The sequence below is a fragment of the Capricornis sumatraensis genome, chromosome 3 (assembly GCF_032405125.1).
Source record: "Capricornis sumatraensis isolate serow.1 chromosome 3, serow.2, whole genome shotgun sequence".
Taxonomy (NCBI): domain Eukaryota; kingdom Metazoa; phylum Chordata; class Mammalia; order Artiodactyla; family Bovidae; genus Capricornis; species Capricornis sumatraensis.
In genome coordinates, this window is record NC_091071.1 from 124,324,540 (window position 1) to 124,345,082 (window position 20,543).

Sequence of the window (20,543 nt, forward strand, 5' to 3'; positions counted from 1 at the left end):
ATGCTCAGGAGGAAGTTTGAAATCCAGAAGTGTCTTGGATGCCTACATAAGATTAGTAGTCTAACCTTCAAGAAACCACTTATTGAAATGCAAGTCAGTCAACTATCAAAAGAGAGAGAAACCTTCTTGACATTTGTAGTTAGTAGAGACAGGAGCAAATTACCAGCTATGAATATGTATTTGGTCTCTGGAGATTTGGGAATAGACATGTCCTGCTATACAAAAGTATCATGTCAGGCACAGGAATGAAAACATAGAAATATATTCAGTGATAGAAATTTTATGTTGTAAAAATTCTCTGTGAAGGATTTCACAGTGTTACATTGTCGAGTTTTTAAAATATATTTACAATATAAATGACAAATGCTTTTATGTGCAGCTTTTTGGGAACTTGCAGAAAGCACAGAAATTTGCATCTGCGCAGATAGAGACATGGTGTTAACTAAACCAAGGAAATGGGGCAGTGATGCCCTGTACCAGCAGCTGAGAAGGAAACCAGTGGATTGGGTAGAAGTAGTTTTGGTAGAACCTACATCACCTTTGAGTTCTATTTCTTCCACTCTATAGTGTCTCTGTGTCTGGATATGAATTGGTTTATTGAGACATGCTTTATGTTTTCCTATTAGTGTGCAAACAATAGGAAGAAATATAAATAAATAAAAGGAGAGAACATAACTGATTTGTAACTTTTGTGAAACTAATATATTTTAAAAAATCATATGCAAAGCTATATTTTATGTCTCATATAGCTTTCCTTTTCAGGTAGCAATCATGTTTCAAGGATAACGTTGGATAATTAATTTCTTAATGAAATAGGAGTCACCATCTGGGAATTGAACTTTTCCTCTTTCTTGATTTGAGTATTAGAGATAGGGGTAGGTTGACAGTAACAACAATGAGATATGTGGGTACTGCTTTGGAATATTAATTGGGTAACTGGCTCCTAACCTAAGTTCAGAGATGCAGTTATGTAAACTGCTGATTCAGGTGGACGAGGTATAAAATGCTGTTGCTTTTATAACAGGGGGAAGGTGTGGTTTGGTTGGGTACTGAGGCCCCGGGTCACCTTTCCTCAGGCTATATCAGCTTTCAGGTGGGAAAACTGCACGGCTCTGCAGCTTTAATTGAAAGTGTGGTCTGATAGCAAATAAAAGACAGACTTTAAACATTGGTCTTTCAGGTGGAGATAGGAGAAATCAGTTATATCCCAACCTAAGGCAGCTGATCATTTTTCTTTTTGGCTCTGAGAAGCAGAATTCCCTTTCAGGTGAATTGAGAATAGGATGGAGAGTAGAACATTACATGCATTCAAATACCTGATTTGTTGTACCCACTAAAAATAAAACAGTCTCCTTTTAAACAAAATGCCAAGTGTTAACATTCATGAGTCTTTAGCAGACGAAATGTCTGGGTTTCAGCCTTACATAATTTTATTTTCTGACTATTTTAGGAATCTTCTTTCTAGTATAAAACAAAAGCAGAAAATTGCTTTCTACTTCCAGATATTCATATAATTAATGTTTTCCATGATACTTTGGACCTATCATTTCCATGATATTTGCCTTCATTTTGTAACTTTAAACACACATCATATTGGAGGCTTCAGTTCAGTCTCTCAGTCGTGTCCGACTCTTTGCGACCCCATGAACCGCAGCACTCCAGGCCTCCCTGTCTATCACCGGCTCCTGGAGTCCACCCAAACCTATGTCCATTGAGTCGGTGATGCCATCCAACCATCTCATCCTCTGTTGTCCAACTTCTACTGCCCTCAATCTTTCCCAGCATCAGGGTCTTTTCAAAGGAGTTAGCTCTTCGCATCAGGTGGCGAAGTATTGGAGTTTCAGCTTCAACATCAGTCCTTCCAATGAACACCCAGGACTGATCTCCTTTAGAATGGACTGGTTGGATCTCCTTGCAGTCCAAGGGACTCTCAAGACTCTTTTCCAACACTAGGCATTCTCTATTTTAAGCAAAAAAGGGGGGAAAAAGTAGCTTTTATAGGGTAATGTGTGTTATATGACTTTTTTAAAGATGGGAGGTATATGATATGTACATGTTAGTATATTTGTATGAATAAAAAGAAAGGCATGCTAACTTTCAGTTCAGTTGCTCAGTCGTGTCTGACTCTGCAACCCCATGGACTGCGGCATGCCAGGCTTCCCTGTCCATTACCAACTCCCAGAGCCTACTCAAATTCATGTCCATTGCATTGGTGATGCCATCCAATCATCTCACCCTCTGTCATCCCCTTCTCCTCCTGCCTTCAATCTTTCCCAGCAGCAGGGTCTTTTCCAATGAGTCAGTTCTTCGCATCAGGTGGTCAAATATTGGAGTTTCAGCTTCAGCATCAGCGCTTCTAATGAATATTCAGGACAGATTTCCTTTAGGATTGACTGGTTGGATCTCCTTGCAGTCCAAGGGACTCTCCAGAGTCTTCTCCAACACCACAGTTCAAAAGCATCATTGTTCGGCATTCAGCTTTCTTTATAGTCCAACTTTCACATCCATACATGACTACTGGAAGAACCATAGCTTTGACTAGACAGACCTTTGTTGGTAAAGTAATTTCTCTGCTTTCATAGCTTTTCTTGCAAGGAGTAAGTGTCTTTTAATTTCATGGCTGCAGTTACCATCTGCAGCAATTTTGGAGCTCAAAAAAGTAAAGTCTGCCACTGTTTCCCTATCCATTTGCCATGAAGTGATGGGACCAGATGCCATGATCTTTGTTTTCTGAATGTTGAGCTTTAAGCCAGCTTTTTCACTCTCTTCTTCACTTTGGCAAGAAGCTTTTTAATTCCTCTTCACTTTCTATCATAAGGGTGGTGTCATCTGCATATCTGAGGTTATTGATATTTCTCCCGGCAATCTTGATTCCACCTTACGCTTCATCCAGCCCAGCGTTTCTCATGATATACTCTGCATATAAGTTAAATAAGCATGGTGACAATATATAGGAGACTTGATGTACTCCTTTCCTGATTTGGAACCAGTCTGTTGTTCTATGTCCAGTTATAACTGTTGCTTCTTGACCTGCATACAGATTTCTTTGTTTATTTGAATGAATAAAGAGAAAGGCATGCTAACTTTAGTACCGTACTAACTTTAGTGTGGGTGGGTTTAGGCATGTTGACTTTAGTTGGGGGAGGGGATGGGATACAGGGACAGGGAAATGTTATTACTTTTAGGCCTCTGTATTATAGGATTTGTTAAGTCAAGCATGTATTGGTTTTGTAATTAACAAAAAATATAGGACAATAAATTTGATCATCCCACGTCTGTAACCCCACAAATTGTATATACCATCCTTGGGAAATCTTTTTTTTGGCCTTTATTCTGATATTTCTGCTTTGCTTTTGTACGTGGCTTTGCTACAAAACTGTTTAGCATGGTATCAAAGACCAAGTTAATAACATGTGATATTTTACTATCTTACATTTCATTTTGTTTTTTAATTCTTTCCCAGAAAGATACAGGTTTTTTTTTAAGTCCCTGTCATAGTCTCCTGGCTTTATTTCATTCTGTAAAAGTGTGTGATGTTCTTGCGTGATCCAGCATGCAAGCATATTGAACAGTCATTTGTTTGTTCATGCTGTGGTTGATAAGGGGGCCCGTGAATGGAGGGCTGTGTGGCTCAGATTTCAGAACTCTGTCTCTGCTCAGAGCTTTTGCAGCTCTAGATCAGAGGACGTGCACTTCCATCCTGCCGTCCACCCTCCTGCTGCCACCACCCTATGTTCAGGTAAGAAATAGTCCCTTCCTTCACAGAGTTCTCGCAGGATCACCTCTCTAGAGCATTCATAATCACTAGTGATCCTGTCAGGTAAACCTGGAACTCTGGGTAGGCCATTGAGTCACAGATACTCTTCAGTCCAAGTCACCACAGGTGACTGTGGCCAGGTGACCAGAAGGAGCTGAATGGCTTAAGAAAATGTTGACTCTGAGGTTTGGGAAAGTAAGTAAAGTCACTCAGTCGTGCCCGACTCTTTGTGACCCCGTGGACTGCAGCCCACCAGGCTCCTTAGTCCATGGGATTCTCCAGGCAAGAATACTGGAGTGGGTTGCCATATCCTTCTCCAGGGGATCTTCCTGACCCAGGGATCGAACCCAGGTCTCCTGAATTGGAGGCAGACGCTTTAACCTCTGAGCCACCAGGGCAGATGGGTTAACAGACTGTGGGCAGGGCTGGTGAGGGAAGAAGAGGGTGGAAGGAATTGAGAGAGCAGCACTGAAACATATGCATTACCGTATGTAAAATTAGATAGCCATTGGAAATTTGCTGTATGATCCAGGGAGCTCAAATCTAGTGCTCTGTGACAACCTAGAGGGTTGGGAGGTGGAAGGGAGATTCAGGAGGGAGGGGACATATGTATGCCTATGGCTGATTCATGTTGTTAGATGGTAGAAACCGACACGACATTTTAAAGCAATTATCCTCCAATTAAAAATAAATTTAAATTAAAGAAAAAAACAACAAAATAGGTGGATTGTGTGTAAGTAGGTTAAATAGTCTACTGAATACAGGAGTTGATGCTGACCAGACCCTCTGCTGTCAGCCCCTCAGAGGCTTCGTGCGTGCGTGAAAGTCACTCAGTTGTATCAGACTCTTTGCGAGCCCATGGACTATACAGTCCGTGGAATTCTTCAGGCAATAAGACTGGAGTGCATAGCCTTTCCCTTCTCCATGGGATCTTCCCAACCCAGGGATCTGGGTCTCCCACATTGTGGAGGGTTTCTTTATCAGTTGAGCCACAAGGGAAGCCCCACAGGCTTGGTAGGGAATTCTGTAGTGAAGTGGCTTTATTGGTTGGTGTTGTTACCAGGCTGAAGGACACGCCCTATGAGAAGCATTTATTACTGAAATTCTAAGCTTGAAGTGCACCCAGAGGCACACTTCTTAAGCTTTTTCTCCTGGTGAACTCCTCAAGGCAGGGCAGAGTAAACAGCGGCCCCAGGGGAGAAGGGTGTAGTTGAAGTCCATCAACTTCAGGGAAATTGTGTTGAAATCTTTGCTCCTGAAGTCATCTCGAGTTTTCTTTTATTCTGTGATGCATATGGTTTTTTTTTTAATCTGCTATGCTTCTTGCAACCCTCCTTTGAAGTGTTTTTGGTGCTGACAAGCCCTTTGAGTTTTCTATCTGAATTGTCAGGATGGGGATCATCTAGCCGTCGAAGACTGAATTAGTCCACTTTTAGGATCTCATGTTCAACGAATTGTAGCTGTAAAAGGACTGCTTTGAAAGTCTTGATAAAAATTGTCTTGATCTTTAGAGGCTGGTACTAGAATTAGGATCCTCATAAAAGTAGGATCTGGTATTTTATGAAAGATATTAATGCATACTTCAGGATTATCTGTTCTTTGCTTTGAGTTGGGTTCACACACTGATTTTAAAAGGCTGGAGTTGGTTTATCACTCTGTCTGTAGTCGGGCAGAGTCTCTAAATCTGAGACAGTTCCAGATATTGACGTGGTCCTCGTGGGAAGACTGTTCCGCTGGAGATGGATGGAGGAGGATCGGGTGAGAACAGATAGAGGGCATGTTGGTCTGATGGGGTAACGTGTAGAGTCAGAGACTATTTGCTTTGATTCCTCACTCTTAGCAGAGTATGGTGCAGGCTGGGCCCAGCTGCAGGGCAAGCTGGTGCTCCAGCGGTCGCTGTGGGGTCAGCCAGTGGTGGGAAGTGCTGGCTGTGACATTCCTGAGCCCTGCTCTGCTGCGCTCTTGCCTGTCCTTTGTCAGACCTTCTTCTGGCACCCCGCCCCCGCCCTCAGCCAGATGGGATAGTGGCAGGATTTCAGGTGGACTGGTAATGCAGGAGACCCAGCCAGACGTGATGCTGTTTTTAGGGTCACTGGTCAGGACTGTGGTTCTGTTCAGAAACAGGAAAGGTGCAATTTAGGCAAGAACAAGGCCCAGGGCAAATTTGGAAACTAAAGAACCAAGGTGTCCATTCTCTTGACAGGAAGTATTTTTGATGCTGACAAGTAGATTTAGTTTTTTTCCTAGCTGATTGTCAGGTGGGGATCATCCAGATAGAGAGGTTTGAATTAGTCCAATTTTAGGATCTTAAGTCAAATTAACTGTAGATAAGACTGCTTTCAAAGTCTAGTAAAAACTGTCTTAATTTTTAGAAGTCAGAAGTAAAATTAGGATCCATGTAAGGATGAGATTCAATGCTCTTATGAAAGATATTTAAATGTAAGTATATTTGGTTTAAAATATTGCAAAGCAAGTGAAAATAATTCTAGTTAACATTTATATATTTATTTAAAGTGTCAAAGTCAGTTTTCATTTATGCACATGAAAATTCCTACCTCCTGAGGGTAACATTTATTCCTGAGAATTTGGTATAAATGGTATACTAGTTTTCTCTTGCTGCAGAATAGATTGCCTCAAATTTAGTGACCTAAAATAATGTACATTTATTATCTGACTCTTATTTTGGGACGGCTTAGCTGGGTCCTCTGCTCGGGGCCTCAGAAGGCTGCCATCAAGGTATAAGCCAGGACTGCAGTCTCATTGGAGGCTCGTCCCTTTTCTGAGCCCACAGGGTTGTTGCCAGAGTTCAGATGTCCATTTAGTGCTATTCCTGCTACCTAGACGTTCTCCAACTTTTTTTTTTTTTAAATTTCCTTAACAGCCTTGAAAAAAATTACAAAAATAACAAATGCTTTTGGGAAAACAAACAAACAAAAATAGGTAGTATAGGGATACATAACATAAAAATTTAATTTTCTTATTTCAGTACCCTAGTCCCATTTCTAGAATTAATGCTAGTTAGGTAGGTCATTTTCCAGATCATGTAAGTTTGATTTAAAATGAAAATTTTTTGTTTTGGTTTGTTTTAAAGTTGAAAATAGAAGGTTCTCCTTCATCTAAATGGATCAGTCTTTCCCAGAGAACCCAGACCCAGCAAAGTTGTGTGAAACAAGAATCTTCTTTAATGCCACCTTCTGTCATGCCTTAACCAAACAGGGGAAGAAGGAGGGACTCCTGAGCTGGTGGAGTGAAATGCCTAGACCTCACTGTTTGTGAGGGATTCATAGTGAGCATACTCTGCCTGCTTGGCTAGCTGAAAAGGTAGATTGTTAAGGAAACATGAAGAACAAATCATGTGTTTTCAGGAGTGTAGCTTTGGTGTTTGGAATGGAGTCATAGCATTAGGAAGCTAGATAAATCTTCCTAGTGCTGTGAAAAACAGCAGATCACAAGGCTGTTGTGTCTACTTTCTGAGCACAGTCTAACTCTTGGACTGTTTTATAATGCTTTTCAAAACAATTATCTTTTTCGTAAAAGCTTGCCAGTTTCAACTTGTCCAAGCTCTCTTAAAATCTTTGGTGATTGGAAAAATGTTTCCTCTTTAAACTTGCAAAATGGACACATGTTTGTCTGTTATTTGCCAAGCCTAGAGAGTTGTTTCTTCATGTAGGCACTATTATTTGATATATTTGTTTAATATTTATAATATATTAATGTAAATGTTCTGATTGAAGTCATACCTGAAGTTCGATTTGGAGGGAAACTAAGGCTTCTCTGGTGGCTCAGCGATAAAGAATTTGACTGCAATATAGGAGATGAAGTTTTGATTCCTGGGTCAGGTAGATCCTTCTGGAGAAGGAAATGGCAACCCGCTCCAGTATTCTTGGGATTACCTGGTGGCTAAAACGGTAAAGAATCTGCCTGCACTGCAGGAGACCTGGGTTCAATCCCTGGGTCGGGAAGATCCCTTGGAGAAGGAAATGGCAACCCACTCCAGTTTTCTTGCCTGGAGAAGCCCATGGACAGAGGGGCCTGGCGGGCTACAGTCCATGGGGTCCCAAAGAGTCCAGTGCGGACTGAGGAACTAACACTTTCACTTTCAATTTCCAGTATTCTTGCCTGGGAAATCCCATGGACAGAGGAGCCTGGTGGGTTGCAAAGGGTCGGGCATGATTGAGTGATGAACACAGAATGTTTAAGTTTTACTAGAGTCTTATGTGCTATATATTTTAAAACTATCTTCATTTTACATATGAAGAAAGAGGTTCAGCAAGACTTGAGTACCCTGACCAGGGTCACATAGCGGTAAGAGGTAGCACAGGGATTCACACCCAGAAAGTCTGGATCTGTAGTTCTTATTAACAGTCCTGTTGACTTTACAGTTACCATGCACATCAGTGATACCACTAATAGGGAAGGATTTTCAGCCTGCAGAGTGCTGTTCAACATAATTGAGTATGATACTGAAGAATGTGTGGGTTTGGAGCAAGGCAGTCTCAGCAACCTAGACAGATAATGGAAGTGATAATCAGTATTCCTGCCATGGGTTGAGTGAGCATTCAATGGTGCAGTGACATGAACTAGTGTGGCAGGGAACAAGTATGTTCAGTTCTAAACTAGGTGTTCCCTAGTCAAAAAAAGTGACAGCAACCTTTAGGATGGTGTTTTTATCTCTGGAAGATGGGAGAAGATCTTGGGAGGAGATTGATTTTCATCCTGTTCACTGGACAGCTGCATGTGGTCCTTGACCTTTGAGAGCACAGAGTAGGTCGACTTCCTCTCTGGTGGCCCATTGGTTAAGATTCTGTGCTTTCACCACAGGATCTTAAAAAAAGAAGATGAAGCACGGAGTAGAGGAAGCAATTCAGCACAGGAGATGTGTGCCCAGTTCATGTGGCTGATTCAGCCCTCCCTTCTATATATGTGTTTATTTCTGCTCTTACATCTATAGTACAGATAGGTATTAATGATAATCCTAATTTCTAAGGAGAGGCTCTTTTGTTCATTCAGCTCTGTTGTGGAGGGGTTGGTGGGTGAGACACAATGTGGCATATTGGGAAAGGTATGGGCTGACAGACCAAGGTTGTATCTTGGCCACTCACAACCACTGTGACCACTGAAGTAAGTGATGGTCGGTTCTTTCATCTATAGTATAGGTGTCTTGATGCTTATCTTGTTGAGTTGTGTTGGACATTAAGAGGCATTTTAGCTCAGTGCTTGACACATAGTTGGAGTGGAGTACCTAGTTGGGGCCATGACCATCGGAAAATCTTAGAAACCCAGAAAGACTTTAGTCCAAGATTTGGGACCCTGAGATTTTCTTATAAGTAAAATCTCTCTCTCTCTCTTTCCCCTTCTCGGACTCTTTCTTTGTCCCTCCGTACTCCCTGTTTCCGCTTGCCCCTCCTTCTTTGGTATTCATCATACAGATCTCATTTTTGTTGGATTGCTGTTGTTGTTTACTCTCTAAGCTGTGTCCAGCTCTTTTGTGGGCCCAAGGACTGTAGCCTGCCAGGCTCCTCTGTCTATGGGATTTCCCCAGACAAGAATCCTGGAGTGGGTTGCCAATTCCTTCTCCAAGGGATCTTCCTGACCCAGGGATAGAACCTGAGTCTCCTGTATTGGCAGGTGAGTTCTTTACCACTGAGCTACCAGGGAAGCCTTTTTGTTGGATTACTACTTTCAGTTAGCTGCATAATATTATTTTCAAGACTTGTAGCTGGTAGCAAAGCTGTAATGTGGGTCCACTCTGTACCTTCGTTAAGAGAGTCTTAAAAATGGTGCATATTTGGAAAATACTTACTCATTACAAAGTTTATTTCAACGAAGTTGAGGTAGTATTGTGTTATCCTGCTCTGAAATAAAACTGCCCGAGGTGATATTTTTAGTTGGTATTTCAGTGTAGCATAGAACTCATATATAGTTCCTTAATTCATAGTCTGAAATGACTGGCATCCCAAGAACAAAGGATTATCATATGGTGGTTAAGGCATGTCTCAGACTAGACTGACAGGGACCAGGCTAACCTGATAAACCTGCTAGTCCAAGGCCAGTGATTGATGGCACAGCATAGATAAAAAGGTGAACAGGGCTTGGTTCTTTCCTCCAACTTTGAATTGAGAAGTACTGGAAAAAAATATATATCAACAGGAGCAGAGGCTGGCAGTCATGATGTAGTGAGGCCATGATGGGCCATATACAGGCAGAAACTTTGAAGAAGTCTTTGCAGTGGGCCAGCTATGGAGTAGAAAGTGAGAAGATCAGTCAGTAGCAGGCCCAGAAAAAGCAGAAACATGAGCAGGGGATGAGCACGGGATGAGCACATGGATACTGGGCCTGGAAAGGAGGTCTTCACAAACTCAAGGTGCTTTATTCTGTAATGCACTCTTATACTCATCCACACTCACTCTTGGGTGGGCTTGGGTCCCAGCTTTTCTGGTAGCTCAGGGATGGGTTCCTCGGGGAGTTCCTGAGTGTGTCATTATTATAATAGAACTTTCTGTACTTGATGTAACTAGAGAGCGTCTCTGTGCCCAGCAGCTGACAGAGCCTGACCAAATCATAATTCTCTCTTCTGGCATCACAGACTCCAGTGAGAGTGTTGACATGGAACTGTCTCTGCCACTAAGTGTGAGAGCTTTTCTAGGTTTTTAAAACCTTCTAAAATCTTCAGTTTCTTCCTCTGTGAAAATTAGGCTGTTATTCTTCTATACCACAAATCTGTTCTTTCGACTGGGCTTGTGAGGTGTACTTACTGAATTCCATTGTTCTTGATATAAGATCCAGATAGAAGCCTAATTGTTATTGACCTTATGTTTATAATTTTTCACATAGGCAGGCAGCTTTTCACAATTTTGAATTGTGTCTGAAAAACCAGCTGAAGAGTTTGGTAGACCAAACTGTCTTTCAAAAACCAAGACAGATGTCTAAACCAAAAATGCTGTGGCAGGTAATGTTTTAATGTCTTGTGATCAAATTCCCAAGATCCAAGACCCGAGAAGAGGGTAAATTCCTCCATGTGAAGTGAGTAGCATGTTGTCATTGCTGCAGATTCCACCAGCTTTTCTTATCCAGGCATTTTGTGTATCTCAGGCTTTTCATACCAACTTATTAAGACCATACATACCTCATGCACCCCTCTGATATTGATAACTCACCTGTTCCCTGTATACAGAGACCATTTGGTAAGACCATTTGGTAAGTGTCATAGGGCTCATTGATGAATTTAACTGAGATACTCGAGTCCCGAGTTGGCTGTTTATAATAGCCAGTAGATTTCCAGTAGAGTCAAACTGTGTTTCCCTAATCAGAGTAGATAATATTGATGGAATACTTGCTGTGTGTCAGGTGCTGTGGTTTGTGCTTTAACACACAATCTCATTTAACCCTCAGATTGGACAAGGGGAAGAACCAGTCTTGTCCTCCTTGTCCAGAGATGAAACTGCAGTTGGAGAGGTTCAGTAATGCACCCGGGTTCACATAAAAACTAAAAAACTTTGCTAGATAACACTTGAAGCCTTGTAATGTTGTATGGCATAGAATCCGAGCATAAAGCTCAATAAAAGTCAGGATGTTGTTGTTCAGTCGCCCAGTCGTGTCCGACTCTTTGCGACCCCCATGGACTGCAGCATGCCATGCTTCCCTGTCCTCCACTATCTCCTGGAGCTTGCTCAAGTTTATGTCCGTTGAGTGGTGATGCCATCCAACCATCTCATCCTCTCCCACCCTGTTTTCCTTCTGCCTTCAATTTTACCCAGCATCAGGGTCTTTTCCAATCAGTTGGCTCTTTGCTTCAGGTGGCCAGTGTATTGGGGCTTCAGCTTTAGTATCAGTCCTTCCAATGAATATTCAGGGTTAATTGCCTTTAGGACTGAATGGTTTGATCTCTTGCAGTCCAACGGACTCTCAAGAATCTTCTCCAGCACCACAATTCAAAAGGCTTTTTTATGGGCAAAGGGTGACTTGGGTTCAAATTCAGTCAGTTTCATCATCTAACCCCTTCACCCTACACACTGATTTTTACTTCAAAACTGCCTCCAGACTGAAGCTCAGACTCTTCATCCTGACATTTGAAGCTGTCTGCAATTTGATCCCAGTCTTATTTTCTAGGCTGTTATTCACAGAAGGTCTTTGTTCAAGGTAAGCTGTTTGTTTCTCTTTGTCTGAAGTGTGGCTGGGTGGGCCTTTATATTGCTATCCATGTTTTAATCCTTGTTATAAGCATGTGTTGAATTTCCTTTTTTTAAAGGCTGAATACTATTCCATTATATCTGTCTACCATATTTTGTTTTCCCATTTATCCATCTGTAGACACTTGGGTTACTTCTGCCTTGTGGTACTTGTGAGCCAAAGTTGAACCTGGGTGTGCAGATATCTGCTTTGAGTCTCCAGCAATTCATAGTTTAAAAAAAAAATACATTTGAAGCATACAACAATCTTAGCAAAAAATTTTTTTAAAAGGGAGGGTTCAACTGTGATCTGAAAACCAAATCTCATGCTACTCTTTGGGGGAATGCTACTTTATCTGAATTTTGCCCATTCTTTTAGACCTGCCCAAGTCCTCCAACTTCTGGAACATTCTTGGACCTCTGCAGTTGACAGTGACCTTCATTTAAACCCAAAGCACTCCTTTAGAAAGAAGACTAATGCATTCATTTAGCTAAGAATCACTTAAATCCTATTTCATCTATTTTTGTGGCTAGAGTGGATAACCCTTAAACTTTATGTTTTATGATTTAGAAGTCTTACCTCCTAAGCTCTGTTATAATCTCCTCAGGGCACAGGGCACAGGGCACAGGCCACAGGAGTGTCTTACATTTTCACTGTGCCTAATAGGATATTTTGCATAAAGAAGGCTCTTGCAAAATTTACCGGTTACTTGTTAAACGCTGTAGCCTGAATTCAGTCAAGACAATGTGGTTGTGCAGCCTTGTGAAAGGTTATATTTACTTTATTTGAGTACTGACCCATTCTGGATTTGAACTATTATTACTTTAGAGGTGAAAATAACATGACTTGGAGACTGGGACTTGGAGAACTCCAACATATTCTTGAATATTTTTTGATGAAATTTTAGACTAAATAATTAGCATTAAGTAAACTATTTAAATAAACATGACCTGTTCCATTGCCACCTTGCTGATTCATTTCTCTCAAGTTAAAATGATGATTGTGACACAGTGTCTTGCGTTTCTTCAAGATGTAGGCACAACTTTATGTGCTGGAATAAACATGAAAAAAAATTCTTTTCCGTTGAGATAAAAAATTTTCCTGTAACTAGAAGATCTTCTCTCCCCTTTTCTTTTTTGTTTATTTCTGGTGGCGTAAGGATGTCCGCATTCCTCAAATAGTCAGAAAGAGGCTTCTGCCCAGCAGAGTCACTCTGTTAAACAAAGGTGAAGACCCTGTTGTAAGGCATTGTACAACACAAGTTCCTGTGATGAGGTGTTCTTGGCCACTTTTTGCCAAAGCTTCCCAGGCCTGACAGCAGCATGGATTGTGTGCTGTCATGAAAAGAGAACAGATTCTTGGCTCTTTGTTCTGATTCCACTTTTGTTAGATAATGTGGTCATACCACTTAACTTCTTTGTGCTCCATTGTTAAGGACATTGAGATGGAGACTTCATTTCTGTCTCATGGGGATTTAGGAAGAGTTTAGTAAAAAGGTGCTTCAGTGTATATTATATACAAGAAACTTTAACAACTGTGGGGGTGAGTTTTTAAGAAACTGCGGTGACTGTAAATAAATGGCCAAAATTCGTTCTGAAGAAAGGAAGAAGCTGACATAGGGGATGCCAAATTAGAGCCTCAGCAGAACAGGGGCTTCAAAAAGATTTTGGAAGAATCTGATATTTGAAAAGAAGCCTCCAAGTAATCATCATGGTGAAAAGAAGTCACTATAGGATTTCCTATGGTATTTATGGTTTATTTATAGTTTTATTTTCTATTTCATATGGGGAATTGAAATATAAGCTTTCAGGGTTAGGGCTTCTAAAGATCTTAATATTGCACTGCAAAGAACTATGATATGAAGATGTGACACCTTTGTGACTGTTCTGTATGTTTGCTAGCGTTTCGTGAACCTGGTGTTGTGGAAGAATGTGTATACAGTTCTGCATAGTTGAGACACACAAAATATTAAAACTGTAAAAAGGCTTTCCTTTTTAACTTGAAAAAAAAGTGTTTCTGGTTAGATATCTTTCCGAAATGTATTGCATGTGTCCTTGTCAATGGAAACAGAATACTGTCTATCTCATTTTGGCTCTTAACTGTTAGGCTGTGTTCTGACTCAGTGCTGTAATAAAGCACTCAGGGCCAACTGAGCTGAGCTATTGGCTCTTATTCTAAATGACTCTTCATTTTTATACTTTTAGAATTATTTTGACCACTTCTTACTCCTTTTCTTTTTTCTTTGCTTTTCTCCCCCCCCCCCCACCCATTTCCCCTCTGTCTCTCTTTTCCTGTTAGTGGCTGTTGTTTCTTTTCTTAGGGTGGGAACTTGTAATCTGGTATATCAACTGTATGCAAACTCTTATGTGTGTATTACACGTGTGTTTTTTGGAGAGAGAAGGTTCATAGCTTTCACTGGCATCTCAAAGCCATCAACAGCTAAAAAAAGATGAAGTGCTCAGTTAGCAGTATTTTTTAAACTGCAAGATTGAGCCTTTAAGTGATGAAAACCATTTAGTGGGTTAGGACCACCAGTTTTAAAACATTTTGTAATGAAAATGAATAGTGTTGAACAAAGAATATCAGTACACTGCATATGATAAGGATATTTATGGTTTTCTAAACTTTTATTTCATACATATGTATACATGGATGTGTATGTAAATATACATTCAAGCACAAGTACTTGGTTGTGATGAAAGTATTTTTTACACTCAGTCAAAGTCAAACGTTTGAAACATACTGCCATGGAAAGGCCCCAGTTTACAGATGCAGCCGCTGTTTCTCTGTAGTGTACTGAGATGCCATATGCTGAGTTTATTATAAATGTGGCTTAGATGAAAGTAACTGAAGCTGGGAGAATTTTCTTTTCTTTTTGAAGTGTTCATGGAATTAATTACATAGGACAATTTAAAGGGGAGGGTAAAATAGAAGATAGGCCAACACAGCTGTGTTTGAAAGTAAAACCTGGTCCTGTGAGCCCTGAGGGTGAAGGCGTCAGCAGTGTTTTTAACCTTGGTTACTTGGTTCTTTTTCTGGGGAGAAAGATGCGATTGCCTGGCCCTTCTCTAGACAGTTGAAATAGAATCTGTGAGGATGAGGTTCTGGAAGAACTTTCCTGTAGAGTGAAATGCTTTGTTCTTGCGCTGTTTGTCTGTCTGGGCCCTTTCCTCTGGATTCCGGATTGTGGTCTGGAGAGCGGAGCCTGTGGGGTGCCTGGCCTCCAGTAAAGATTTCAGTTTTCCCTGTCATCACAGGAGGAGCCCTCTTTTGAGTATTATTTGGATATTTACAAGGCGCCTGTTCTGGAATTCTAGAGATATCTGAAGTATGAGATTGTTTTGACTTAGGAATGTTTGTACATTCTTGGTTTAATGTCTGCCCTTGAGAAGTGAGAGATAAACTTGCTAATTGAATGTGCCATTTGTGGAAACGTAGCGTCTTTCTTCTCCATCTTCCCTTTGCCTTTTCTCCCCAATCCTTTTCCTTCCCTTCCCTCTTCCCTCTTAGATGTCAGAGGCTGGGTCTACAGGGTGGTGAGAGTGGAGGGGGCCTTCCGTGTCTGGTGATGTGCACGCTTCAGGACTCAGGGTGCTGAGGGCTGGGAGTATGGAGGTGGTAAGCTAGGATTGCTGGGAGGTTGATTACACGGAGTGAAAAAGGACATGGACTGGTCACATCCATCCATCCACCCACCGAGGGTAATGAGAACCAGACTTGCCCCTGGTGGAGAAGGTAGATAGAACCTAATTGGGAAGTAGTCTTTGCCATTATGTGAAGGAGTCCTTTTTGGTGTGATCAGCTGAATAGAAGAACAGGCTCTGGATTCCAGTAGGTGTTGATCTGTGAGCCCTTTTGGGACAGAGGGACCAGGTGGAGTGTGAATGCAGCACGGAAGAAGTCTTGGTAGGAATGAGCACATGTATGGATATGAGAGTTGGACTGTAAAGAAATCTGAGCGCTGAAGAATTGATGCTTTTGAACTGTGGTGTTGGAGAAGACTCTTGAGAGTCCCTTGGACTGCAAGGAGATCCAACCAGTCCATCCTAAAGCAGATTAGTCCTGAATATTCATTGGAAGAGATCTCTATTCTTTCCCATTCTATTGGGAAATAGACACCCTACACCCTAATTGCATGGGAGCTGAGGGTCTTTCTTTACAGCAGCAGTCTTGTCTGCTCTTGCTTAGATTGTATTCTTATAGGATGCTGCTGCTACTGCTGCTAAGTCGCTTCAGTGGTGTCCGACTCTGTGCGACCCCATAGACGGCAGCCCATCAGGCTCCCCCGTCCCTGGGATTCTCCAGGCAAGAACACTGGAGTGGGTTGCCATTTCCTTCTCCAGTGCATGAAAGTGAAAAGTGAAAGTGAAGTTGCTCAGTCGTGTCCAACTCTTAGCGACTCCATGGACTGCAGCCTACTAGACTCCTCCATCCATGGGATTTTCCAGACAAGAGTACTGGAGTGGGGTGCCATTGCCTTCTCTGACCTTATAGGATGAAAATAGATATAAAAGTGACCTGTTCCGTTTTCCAGGTTGGGGGAAAAGGCTTTTATAATTAAAATAATTGTGACCCACGTTTTGAAAAAAAGATCAGAACATTTTTACTGTTCTGTTTTCTATTCTGTTTAATTTTCTAGAAAGATCTAACAGTTTCCTTGAATCCAGTGGTGATAGTACTGGAAAAACTTGCTTAAAAATGTCACCTTTTGCTGCTTGACCCTAGAAAGGTGGGGAAGTTGGAAGTGAGCTTTTTCTTCTTTCCTTTCTTTTTTTACCTTTTTTTTTAAAAGCCTTTTCATAACTGACATCTTTTTGTTAGCATCTCCCTTCCTGCCATCTTTATAATGTTGAAACTGAAAGGAAAAATGAAACTGCTAAGATGAATTACAGTTAAGTAACTTTCGCTTGCAGCATTGTGCTAGTCTTTGTATAAAGTGACCTAACCCAACACTATTTTTGCTGCTGAGAATTTCAAAGATAGAAATGGAAAAAAACATAAATAATGTTATGGTTTGCAGTGTGAGACGGTTACTGTCTGCTAAGATAACAGCATGGATCCTTCTGAAAGTACATTTAAATTCTACATTAAATTTAAATTCAACATGAAATGTACTCTTTCAGCAAGTACTTTTCAATTCTGGTATTGAAGCCCATTAGATGTAATATGAAATTATTTTGTTTGAGTGGTGGTGGTTTAGTCACTAAGTTGTATCAGACTCGTGTGACCCCATGGACTGTAGCCCGCCAGGCTCCTCTGTCAATGGGATTCTCCAAGCAAGATGCCCAAGGGAAAGCTGTAACTCTGATATTGAGTTATATGTGGTCTAAGCCCAGTGTAGAGATGGACAGACTATGTAAGGGCAGTGCCAAAGTCAAGGTCCCATTGGATAGGTATGGATGTGGGCAGGGAGGAGGGGAAGCCTGGGTCACTATAGACTGAAATTGGAGAATAAAGATGAGAGAAGGAAGCACCAGTTGTAGCTGGAATCCGGGAAAGCATAGTCTTGTTGACAATTAGCTGTGGTTGGTGACGAAATTTTTGGCAAGTATGACAGGGTTGTGGAGGACTCATCCAGGATCATGAGTTAATCTAGAGATTTATTTTGAAAGCTTTTCTCAATGTATAAATCTGTGCTTTCCATGTATCAGCAAAAGAAACATTATCGGCCATCTATCTTCAGAGATGTAAAGTGTTCTTGAAAAGTACAAAATGATCAGGCAGTAGAACTAGTGTTTTTATTTTTAAAATTTTGAAATTATTTTTAGGATGTACCACTGTTAAAACTTTTTATATTATACTGGAGTATAGTAGAACCAGTGTTTTTAAAAGGATAAAGCCATGCGACCCTAAGACGTAAGATGGTAAAATGGTTGTATTTTATTCTTTCTTTTGCAGACATACATTGGAAGTGTGGTTATATCCGTTAACCCATACCGGTCATTGCCCATTTATTCACCAGAGAAAGTGGAAGATTACAGGAACAGAAATTTCTATGAACTGAGCCCTCATATGTAAGTATGGTATTAAAGTATCAAGTTTCTCTTTCACTCCAGAGATGTTGAGTTGACAGATGTGTCCAGCTGTTTCCTTTGAGTCTCAGGAAAATGTTATTAGTCATTTTTAAAAACCAGATGAAGGAACATAGAAGCTAATTGTTACAGCTTATTTTAAATTTAAAAAAAAAATCAGACTTCATTTGTCCTCAGGCTCTGTAAGTCCTGAAGTATTTGGTTTCAGTATGTAAAGTATTTTCTGTTAAAAATTCTGTGTAAGTAGCAGCTGCTGCTAATTATTTTTGCAAATAAAACAGGAATGTGCATTGTTTGTTATTATAAAGAGCCCAAGCAGTGTTTCCATGCCTTTGTTGGGTCAAGAAAGATTCCAAGTGTTGGATTGTGTAATGGGTTTTGAGAAAAAGAAATAAATAATACCTTCAGTTTATAATCTTCATGGACATTGTTCACCAGATGTGTGTATTAGGCCTATGATTTCAGCTTCCTTGAAGTTAGTCACTTGTTTGATTTTTCTGAGAAGGTCGCTTGTCATTGTAAATAATTCCCGTAAGTAATAATCTATAATTGGAGAAGGAAATGGCAACCCACTCCAGTATTCTTGCCTGGGAAATCCCACGGAGAGGGGAACCTGGTAGGCTGCAGCCCATGGGTTCGCAAGAGTTGGACATGACCTAGCGACTGAAACCAACCACCAGAGTTGGACATGACTTAGTGACTAAAACCAACCAACCAGTAATCTACACTAGTTACCTAGTGAGAAACCCTGAGCTGAAATCAGAGAATCTGCAGAGTTTTAGTTGTGTCCTAGCAGAAAAGAATTTTCTGTGTATGATTGAAGATGGGCTCTATTATTTTTACTAGAAAATAAATCTGATAATTAAAGAAAATGCACACCACTGTCCAGATACTTATTTTAGGTTTTTTTTTTTTTGATAGTGGAACATACAGTAATGTTTTTGAACTATTTGAAACTAAAGATTTAAATAATTTGTGGGAGTGATTATTAAAACTAAACACTGTATTTTACCAATCGAGTAGATTCTGATTATTCAGTTTTCTCCTAGGAGTATATTTTGTAAGTGAATTTGTTTGATTTTGCCTTAGCAAAAATAAAATCTGAAATTTGTTTAATAAAGTTTTCTTTATAAGTCCCTAGAATGAAATGTCTTATTTGATGCCTTAAGATTTAAGTTCTCAGCCTTCAAGTCATGCCTTTTAAGTGCTTAGATCAGCTGTATCAATATTGTGCCAGGAGCTTAGGAGAAATTTAGTTTTCTAAGCCTTACCTCTGGTAGGCCAGGAATCTACATTTTACACAAGCTTTCCAGGTGATTCAGAGGTATTTGCAAGTTTGAGGACCTGTTGTGTCTTGTGTGTATGTGTGTGTGTGCACGCTCACGTGTTCAGTCACTCAGTTGTGCCTGACTCTTTATAACCCTATGGACTGTAACCCACCAGGCTCCTCTGTGCATGGGATTCTCCAGGTAATACTGGAGTGGGTTGCCGTTTCCTCCTCCAGGGGATGTTCCCAACATCTCCTTCATTGGCAGGTGGAGTCTTTTACCATTGAGCCACCTAGGAAGCCATTGTCTTAGATATATGTTTGCAGATGTTTTCCTTTCCTTAACTGCTTACTGCCTTTTACAGTAATAGCATTAATAATAATAGTAGCAGTAATAGCTTGTATTTATTGAATACTTACTGTGTGCAAGTACTTCTGTAAATACTTGACGTGTATTGTAACTCATGCCATTCTCAAAATAATTCTGTGAGGTAGGTACCATTGTGTGTGCATATGTGTGTGCCATATTGCTTCAGTCGTGTCCAACTCTTTGTGACCCTATGGGCCGTAGTTCACCAGGCTTCTCTCTTCATGGGATTTTCCAGGCAAGAACACTGGAGTGGGTTTCCATTTCCTTCGCCAGAGGATCTTCCTAACTCAAGGATTGAACCTGTGTATCTTACATCTCCCGCATTGGCAGATGGGTTCTTTACCTCTGGTGCCATCTGAGAGGGGAAATTGTCTCAGAATAATCACCCATTTACAAAGCCACCCAGCTCTGGGTTGAGGAGCAGGGATGTGAGAATAGTTACCTGCCATGCCTCTCAGCTGGAAATACATTCTGTCATTTTCACATTAGGCCTGTCACTGTGCAGTTTTATTCTGCTATCCTTGGGCTTATGTTCTGCATTCTGAGCTCTCCAGAATAACTTCGCTGTGCCTCGGTTTGCCTCCAGAGACTGCATGCCATTCTTCCATTTGCAGCTGAAATCTCCACTTTGGGGTTGTTTAGTTGTATGCTAGATGTATACTCTAGAACACAGAAATTCATGCTCTGGAATATCCATTTTTATCCCTGCTCCTAAAGATTCTTATAAGAGCACTGCTTACCTGAATTCACCTTTTATCCCCAAGGGGAAAATACCACACCAGCAATAAATTCCCAGAGTGCCTATGATAAAGACAAGATATTTTTGCCATGCTCTGTAAAATAGTGGCTCAGTGGTAAAGAATCCGCCTGCAGTGCCGGAGATGCAGGTTTGATCCTTGGGTCGAGAAAATCCCTTGGGGAAGGAAATGGCAATCTGCTGTAGTATCC

The 20,543-nt window shown here is 40.9% G+C and overlaps 1 protein-coding gene across 4 annotated transcripts in view; it reads left to right on the top strand.

The window, feature by feature from the left end:
* Window positions 1–20,543, top strand: part of MYO1B (myosin IB) — a 193,934-nt gene that overhangs the window by 35,325 nt on the left and 138,066 nt on the right. For all 4 annotated transcript variants that reach the window (XM_068968255.1, XM_068968256.1, XM_068968257.1 and 1 more), the window contains exon 3: window positions 17,825–17,940. In XM_068968255.1, the coding sequence (XP_068824356.1) occupies window positions 17,825–17,940 (116 nt within the window). The remainder of the gene's footprint in view (window positions 1–17,824; window positions 17,941–20,543) is intronic.